Consider the following 9,560-nt stretch of genomic DNA (forward strand, 5'->3'; position numbering starts at 1 on the left):
TATTTACATGTCCTTTTATTTTCAAGAAATCGGTAGACCTGCTGTGTTCATCCAGTTCTACGCCTTGTGAGCTCAAGTATAGTTTATTCTTTGATGCAGTCCACGTAGATCTGTCTGATCAGAAAAGTAAAGCCTGTAGGGCCCAAGGGCAACTGGCACCTTGAATCCAAATCTGACTTGGTGGCAGCAAGCAACAGCTAACAGTCAACTGTTTGAATGGCTGCTTCCAGTGGGGTCGCTCAAGGCTCATGCTAGGTCTCTTGCTTTCTGTGGCATGGACCAATGATTTAGATATATATGCAAGAGGAATGAGCAAAACATTTTCTGATGATATGAAAAGCGGCTGTCATTGACTGCAACAAAGAAACTGTCAACTGCAGGATAATATTAATGGACTCTTCAAGTGAGCAGAAACAAGCAAATGGAATACAATCAGAGAAAGGTGAGATAATGTCTTTGGGGAAGACAAACAAGGGAATAAATTGGGAGAATGCTGAAAGTGCAGAGAAGCAGAGGGATTTTGGGGTCTACAGATTTCTTGAAAATAGTAGGACATGTAAATAGGATACTTAAGAAACATACAAAAAATTTTCTTTTATTGACTGAAGCAAAAAGCATAAAACAGGGTGTTCATGCGAGAATTTAATCAAAACTAGTTGTGCCACAACTAGAGTTCTATATTCCATTCTGGTCACCACAAGACAGGAAGGATGTGTTCAGTTTAGAAAGATTACAGAAGAGATTACAATTATGTTGAAAAGCAAGAAAATTTTAGCTTGGAGGAAAGAATGGATAAGCGAAAGCTTTTTTTCCATGGAACAGAATAAGCTGACAGCAGATTAAATTGAGTTGTATAAAATTATGAGGGACCTTGATCGAGTGTATAGGAAGGATCTATTGTCCTTAGCAGGGAGATCAATAGATTGAGATTTAAAGTAATCGGTAGAGGGTTTAGAGGGAATTAAAGATGAAATTTTCACCCTGGGGTTGGTAAGATTCTGGAATTTAAAAACTTAGAAACACACTTCAATGCCGTAATCTACAAGGTAACAGATCTGAAAGGGATTATTAGGCAGCATCACTCTTTCTTGGCCACCAAAACTATGATGGGTCAAATGGTTTCTTGAGTCGTAAGTATTAATTGATTCTGTTATGAGATTATTTGATACCTTTGGATCATTAAGTGGTAAAATAAGTATGCAATAAAGTTTACTTTTAACAGAACAGGTTATAATCTATTACATATTAATTTGCATTCCCTGGTCACACAATTACTTTACAAATACATTACTTTTAAAATATTACTCCAGTTAAGAATAATCATTGGCTCATGTTCTGTAACCGCACAGACAAACTACTTTGAATGCTCTGTTATCACATGACCTTACAGTATTTATCACTAAAGCAAGTTTACACTGCAGCCAGACAGTATCTTATTGGTAATACAATTGGCATTGCAATTTGTGTCTTTGAACCTGCATTTTTGCTAAAAGGACAAACTTATACCACTCAGGTACAATTAACAAGGCAATGTGATTAGCATGTTTTAAACTCCTCCACTATTTTGCCCTCCAGCAAGATCTAGGGGCACTGCCATAACAGAGTTATGCTGCTATTGCAAATGTTATTCTTCAATGCTCTGATTTATGCTACATCAACAGTCAGGCCTACTCTGTTCAAGGGCACTTTGATGCTGAGTATCGATTTGTTCTATGCTTTATGGCCTCTTTCAACTTGGCGACGGTTCGCTGGTGAATATCCTGACAGGCCCAGACTTAGGATGAAAAGGTGTCCACATTGAAGGTGTTGTAAATGATTAGCCAATCAATTTGTCAGACAGTGAAAGTTTCACTTCGGATTTTGCCCTTTGGTTTAGTCTTCAATTGTGTGCAAAGTTATTTACAATCAAATTTATCGAAGCTATTTTTAATTAATGCATTGTTTGGTAGCACCTTTTCATCTCTATGTTGAGGTTGGTTGGCTCGCCAAGCTGGTTTGTTGTTCCGCAGACATTTTGTTACCAAGCACAGTAATGAAATGTCTGCAGAACAACAAACCAGCTAAGCGAGCCAACCAACATCAACACCCACAACCCGAGCTACAAATCTACTCCAAAACCTTTGTGATCTCTGTGTATTAGAAATAGAGTTTTCAACTACAGTACAACCCCAGCAGTTAGAAAAACGGTCCCTGTTGGAGGATATCCTGGATCGTTGCAGATTACATCAATAGTTGATACGCCTTCAACTGATTGCAAAACAGTTGAAGCCCGTTGCAAGCTTTGTTGGGGCAGCTGACCAAAGTTTCTGACAAATAAATAATGTCATCACCACCACCTTGTTTAGGAATGTTAGGCATAATTATTCCACTGGGTGGATTCACCACCAGGATTCCAGAGAATGCCTGTGTCTATTAGCTTGGTGCTACAATGATTTGAAGCATGTTTCATCATCAGAAGTGTTATTCCCACCAACCATAGTGACTTTAGTGCTGTCAGGGACAGAAGATGCATTAGGAAAGGGAAAATGTATGTAAAGGACACATACACACTGAGAAGCTGAGGAAGAATTGAGTGAAGACCTTCATAAGATACCTCCTTGATGTTTGATGACAGATAGCAGTGTTCATTATTTGGTCTTTGCCTACTATTAGAGGCTTTTGTCTGCCTTTTGCAAGTCACCTAGTAACGAATTCTATGTCAATATTAGCACACAGTAGGGAGTTTATGTTGGTTGGTCTATAGTTAAACAACTAGCTCCCTGACCAGATCCATTCATGAGAAACTATGAGTGTAGTGGTACCACTCTACTAACCACAACACAGATATACATTATGTAGCGCTGGATGAACTCAGCAGGCCAAGCAGCATCAGAGGAGCAGGAAAGCTGATGTTTCGGGTCTAGACCCTTCTTCAGAAAAAGAGTCTTGACCCGAAACGTCAGCTCTCCTGCTCCTCTGATGCTGTTTGGCCTGCTGTGTTCATCCAGCTCTACACTTTGTTATCTCAGATTCTCCAGCATCTGCAGTTCCTACTATCTCTGTAACAGGTATACATTGTTTCTCATTCAATGGTAGCCTGGCTATAAAGGTTTCTTCAGCTCTATACCCACCAACTTCTAGTTTTAATTGAGAACAGTCAGGCAGTTGATTCGATCTAAGGAGGTCAGTCAGTTGATAAATTATTTTAAGAAGACTGCATGCCTTCATTTCAACAAACTATTTTTTTTAATCTTTTGACTACTTTGGCCCAGTTTTCCAGTCTCAAAAACTCTGACAATTAAAAAGGAGAGATATGCTAAATGGACAAGGTTAGTGCTTTAATAGCACTGCTTATGAAAGAAGTACAGATTCTGAGGATTGTGTCTTTATTCCCCAATAAGCTACTCTGTTAATTCGTCACAATCTGTCCAATTTACCACATCTACGATTTCCAACATCTATTTCCCCATGCAGTCTGCCTGCTCACTGCTACCCCTACAACCAAAACTCCAGCAAAGTTATCTCTTTCTCACCCTGACCACCATCTTCATGATCAACAGCTGCTCCGTGCTCTCCCGGACCACCTTCTACATACTGTCTTCCCCAGACTAGCACCTTCAGCCATCCAAAACTTGTAGGTCATAGTTGTTGGACATCAGTCATCTCAGCTCCAGAACATCTTTGCAGGAGTTCCTCAGGGTAGTGTACTTTGCCCAACCATCTTCAGCTGCTTCATCAATGATCTTCCCTCCAGTATAAGGCCAGATTTGGGGATGTTTGCTGATGATTGAATGATATTAAGCATTATTCATGACTCGTCAGATACTGAAGCAGTCCACGTTCGAATGGAACAAGATCTGGACAATATCCATGCTTAAGCTGACAAGTAGCAAGTAATATTTGTACCACATATGCCAGGCAAAGACCATCTCCAATTAGACAAAATCTAACCACCACCCTTGACATTCAATGGTGCTACCATCATTGAATCCCATATTATCAACATTCTGGAGGTGACTATTGACCAGAAACTCAGCTGGACTCACCACCTAAAGACAATGGCTACAAGAGCAGGGCAGAGGCTAGGAATACTGTGGCGAGTAACACACCTCCTGCCTCCCAAAAGTCTGTCCATCATCTACAAGACACAAGTCAGGCATGTGATGGAATACACCCCACTTGCCTGGATGGTTGCATCTCCAATAAAACTCAAGCCCCTTGGCACAATCCAAGAAACAGCAGCCTATTTGATTGGCACCACATCCACAAGCATACACTCACTCCACCACCAATGCAGTAGCAATGTTTACTATCTACAAGATGCACTGCAGAAATTCACCAAAGAGCCTTTGATTGCATCTTGCAAACTCACAGCAACTTCCATCTAGAAGGACAAGGACAGCAGATACATGTGAATACCTCCATCTGCTGATGCCCTTCCAAGTTACTGACCATCCTGATTTGGAAATATATTGCTATTCCTTCAGGGTCGTTGGTCAAAATTCTGAAAGTCCCTCCTTAAGGACATGGTGGGTCAACTTACAGCACATGGACTGCATGATTCAATTTGGCAGCTCACCACCATCTTCTCAAGGGCAACTAGGGACAGACAATAAGTGCTGGCCAGACAGTGATGCCCACATCCCTTGAGTAAATATTAAAAAATCTAGAAATCTATCAATGCCTTTCTTGAACTTACTAATTATGGAGTTTTTAACCACCAAATTCCACCCTCTGAATGAAAAAGGTCCTCCTCATCGCAGTCCCAAATGGTTTGATTTTTACTTTGAGACTTTATCCTTTAGTTTTCAACTCCTCTGCCAAGGGAAGCTTCTTTGCATCTACTCTGTCTATTCCTTTAAGAATTTTGTAAATTTCTTTGAAATCAGCTCTCATTCTTCTGAACTCCAAAGAATACTGGCCTCAATCTCTCTCCATAGGACAGTCCCTCCATTCCAGGAATCAGTCTGGTGAATAATCACTCTACTCTTTCCAAGAAAAGTGTATCCTTTTGTAGACAAGGAACCAGACTTGTGTACAAGTGTTATATACAAATGAAGCAAGATTTCTCTGCTCCTGTAATCAAATCCTCTTATGATAAAGGCTAACATATCACTTGCGTTCTGAATTTTTTGCTGCACTGCAAATTAGTAACTAATACTTTCTGTTCAATATTTTAAGGTTAAAATAGCAAGCACAAAAATTTAATTACATCTTGCTGTATTCATAAGTGGCAACACAGAGCACCAATGTGACTCAATTGTAAAGAAGTAAATGGAGGAAGAGCAGTCAATAGCTTCAACACGTGTTTTATGTTCTTTAATGGGACATAGGTATCTGTTAGCATTTGTTACCCATTGCTAAATGTCGTTGAAGCATATAATTTGTTAGGCCATTTTGGAGGACAGATAAGAATCAACCACACTGTTGTGTGCCTGGAGTCACATGTAGGCTAGTCTGGATATGAATATTCAGTTTTCTCACATAATGGACATTTGTAAACCTCATGGGTTTTTACACAACCAATGATAGTTGTCATGGTCACCATTATTGGGACAATTGCAGATTTGTTATTGACTTAATTTATGTTCAACCAATTGCTGTGGGGAATTGAACTGCAAGCCCGTGGGGGATTAGTTTGGTGCCTTTAAATTACTAGCCCAATGACATTACTGGTACACTACCTTCTCCCAATATATGTTAAGTAATTACATGTTGGCAATGCAGTGATATTGATGCGACTGCACTTTGACATAAATTATATTCATCCATGGCAAAGGTTGCCAAATACGTTTTCAATGTGTACATTGCTTCTAAAAAAAAGTTTATCCTACTAAAAATAAATTAAAAGAAATGCTAAATTAATGTGCAAAGCTGGCTAGAAATGGCTGCTCCCAGCGGACACTACGTGCACTATTCTACGCTGAGTTAGCTCATCAAAAGTCAGGAAGCAGTGCGATCTCTGCACTTGCTTATCTTGTTCCTAGAATGTGGAGTGGAAATAATCAGATGGACATCCATCTCTTTATCATGCATTATCCAGTCATGTTTGTTTGGAGATACTGAGAGGATTTTAAACTTTTCACTTCCACCTTTATGAAAATTGAAGGATTTGTTGGGATCCTGAATTCATCAGTTACTAAAGGAGTTGAATGAGATTGAAAGAACAGTCAAAGTTAGAGTACAGGGCACTGACTAGAGACTGTCCAGGACACTGACCGGAGACTGTCCAGGACACTGACCAGTGATTCTTTAGCAGACAGTCTATCAGACTGACTGGAGACTGTCTACAAGACTAAATAGAAACATTCTTGAAGAACAACACACAGATGTCGATGTGTTACTAACCTATTAGCCTCTCAATTCAGATAAACTGGTCAATTCTCATTTCTGAGTTGCAGTACTAATTGGGATTATAACAACCTCCAGCTATAAAATATTAATGTTGCACTATTAAAAGACAAATTGATTCAGAAGTCTGTGATCGCCGTTGTTCTTATTACTCATTACCCTATCATATAAAATCACAATACCTATGGATATGAGAGAGGAAGGTGTTTAGGTTTGATGTAACTGTTCTGACAGACGTGAAAAATGACTTACACGTATGAAGTAAAATTGGGTGTAACGGGAGGAAATGGAAATTAATACTTTACCCAGCTGAGCTAACTTGATGCAACCGACAACAATTATTAGCTGTCCATCCTTAACTTGTTGTGTTATGACTTGTATGTTTTGTTTAAATGATTTTATGGCGCGCAACAAATAACCAAACTCATTCCATGCAGTTTTAGCACAGTGATTCATGCTGAAATACGATGAACAACAAAACAAATTAATGTACTGCGCTAATGCCCGGTGTAGATGGGACCAATCTCCGCAAGCTTTATTTACCTTGTACTTAAGTCCGCCCTTGAAATAACTAACAAAAGTATTGGACTCGTAATCTTGCAGCTCTCGGTATTGAACGGGTTTCCCTCCCAGATAGTCATCCATTTGCACCGTAAAAATCGCAGCGGCGCCACTTTCATCCTGAGAGCACTCTTTGCCTAAGGGGAAATAAAGCACATTAAAATGATTGCCGTGGAATTTCGTAACAAAACCTGAGTTTCCCCACACATTGTAACTCAGCCTCACCCAACCAGTAGTGTAGATTGTAAATGAAATTGTTTCCCCTCATTCTGGTTTGCATCACCAGGTATGCGTCCCCGACATAGAAACTGCCGTGCAAACTTTGTGGGACTGGCGCTAGCTCCAAATGCTCCACTCTCCAGACCTGGATCCCTTCCTTCTTCCCAGCATTTTCAAACTCTTTGTGGTACAGCACCATTCTCTTCTCTCTCCGGGGGCTGCTGGGCGAGGAGCCGGAAACGTTCGAAATCTTTCTCAAACTATAAACAAAAAAAAACAAAACTTCGCTGCAACGCTCAGCGACTCCGCAAGACTGACTTTTAAAAGAACCGAGGGGGCGTGTGAGAGCAAAAGTGATGTCAGAGCTTGAGGAATACGGAACTGGACTGTTGAGAAATAAGTCTGTCAACGATTATTAAGGAATCCCCAGTGGAAACCGATTGGTACCTGACATGCAGTCTGAGTCACCGATATTGAAGTCAAGTTTGACAAACTCTTCTGAAACTACAATTTTTTCCCCCCGAATCCTGTGGCATTTTTTTCCGGATCCGAGAAGAATATGCAGTCAGGGTGCTGAGGGGAACGGGTTCGTGTGGAAAATAAACAAGGACACAGATGAACTGGGCGGAATGACTTGTTTGTGTGCAGTATGTTCTTTATAAACTCTATTTTAGGACACTGTTGCACCAATACCTTTCCACTGGGTATTCAGCTGAAAAGAACTACATAACTCCAGAGTCAGCTCCCTTGTAACTCCAGGCTGGCAGCTGTGGCAGGTCCCCTGAGGGGGTCTGCCTCAGTCCCTAGGGATAGACAACTGGTGGCCCCAGGGTAACATCAAGTCAGATTAACAATGTTGTTCAAGGTGCTTCATAACTAACTTAATGTTTCGACAACACATACAAATGCCATTTGCCCTCTCAAAACACGAAACAAACTGGATCCGAGCTTTGTACCGGGCATGAAAGACGATATAACGGCAATATTCCACTGGGTCTCTGAGTGAGATAGAGCAGAGTGGATAGCTGCTTCAGATATAGTCCTACAGAATATAAGCAGAGGATCTATAGCAAAACACCCTGGCAATTTCCGAACTCAGATCTGATTAACAAATTATTTAATCATATATGAGTAGCCATAGAATCACATAAAAATGGTTTATTTGTTACTTTTATTGCCTACTTGCATTTATTGGTTCTATTCTTTTAAACGGGTAGAGAAAAAGGCTGCTTGACTCAGTTTGGAGACAGATAATTTGATGAAACCTTTGGAGATATTTCCAAGCATGATTGGCAACATTAGTTTTGCACTCCCCTCCCCCCACCCAGGCCCAGGCTTGAATGGGTGTGACCACATGTTGTTGAAGAATTGTAACAGGCAAAAATCCTGCACAGAAAACACGACCTGGAACGCTACAGAAAGGGAACCTTCAGCTAGGATGTATCCATAATTTTAATTATTTCTCTGAGAGGTAGATACTGAAAGGCAAGTCTTCATCTTTTTTTTATCTCTCTCTCACGTGAACAGTTTTCAGTTTAGTTTTTAATTGTGTCTGCCTTGCTGGAATAGTGCTGATGGGTGCTTTACAAATAATTTTTCTTCCATTCATTTAGGGGATGTGGCTTTTGCTGGCTGGATGACCATTTAATGCCCATTCCTAATTGCCCTGGAGAAGATGGTGGTGAGCAACCTTCTTGAATTGATATTTCACAATGTCATTAGTTAGGGAGTACCAGGAATTTGACTTAGCAACGCTAAAGGAAGGGCAATATAATCTAAGACAGGATGGCGAGTGGTTTGGAATGGAACTTGTAGTTGATGGTGTTCTTATGTAAGTTGCATTGCCTTTCTAGACATGGTTGCAGTCCTAGTTTTGGAACATACTGTCTAAAGAGCAGTACATCTTGAAAATGATACACACTTCTCCTACTGAGTGTTGCTGGTAGAGGGAGTGAATGTTTATGGATGTGGTGCAAATTGGAATAGGATTAGGCTATTCAGCCCTCAAATGTGCTCTGCCATTCGGTGAAATCATGGCTGATCAGTAGCCTAACTCTATATGCTCCCTTTGCCCACATCCCTTAATACCTTTACAAAATAGATTTAAAATTTACAACTGATCTTGCATCAATTTGCATTTGTGGAAGAGAATTCAAAACGTCTATCACACTTTATATGTAGAAGTGCTTCCTAACATTTCTTCTGAGTGGTCTGGCCCTAATTTTTAGACTATTCCCTCTACTTATAGAATCTCTAATCAGTGGAAATTGTTTATCTACTCTGACTTGTCCTGGTAACATCTTAAGACTTTGATCAGATCATCCCCTAACCTTCTAAATTCTAGAGAAAACAAGCTTAATTTGTATAACAAGGTGTAGAGCTGGATGAACACAGCAGGCCAAGCAGCATCAGAGGAGCAGGAAAGCTGACGTTTCGGGTCAAGACCCTTC

The 9,560-nt window shown here is 40.3% G+C and overlaps 1 protein-coding gene across 1 annotated transcript in view; it reads right to left on the reverse strand.

Moving 5' to 3' along the window:
- The window catches only part of LOC125485493 (scinderin-like), an 11,977-nt gene extending 4,498 nt beyond the window's left edge, over positions 1-7,479 (reverse strand). Inside the window, exons 1-2 of the mRNA XM_048608522.1 lie at positions 7,117-7,479; positions 6,874-7,028 (exon numbers count right to left, since the gene is read on the reverse strand). Coding sequence (XP_048464479.1) covers positions 6,874-7,028; positions 7,117-7,309 — 348 coding nt within the window. The 5' untranslated portion in view covers positions 7,310-7,479. The remainder of the gene's footprint in view (positions 1-6,873; positions 7,029-7,116) is intronic.
- Between the last annotated feature and the right edge of the window lie 2,081 nt (positions 7,480-9,560).

The sequence above is a fragment of the Rhincodon typus genome, chromosome 2, assembly GCF_021869965.1.
Source record: "Rhincodon typus isolate 14 chromosome 2, sRhiTyp1.1, whole genome shotgun sequence".
In the NCBI taxonomy this organism is placed as follows: Eukaryota; Metazoa; Chordata; class Chondrichthyes; order Orectolobiformes; family Rhincodontidae; genus Rhincodon; species Rhincodon typus.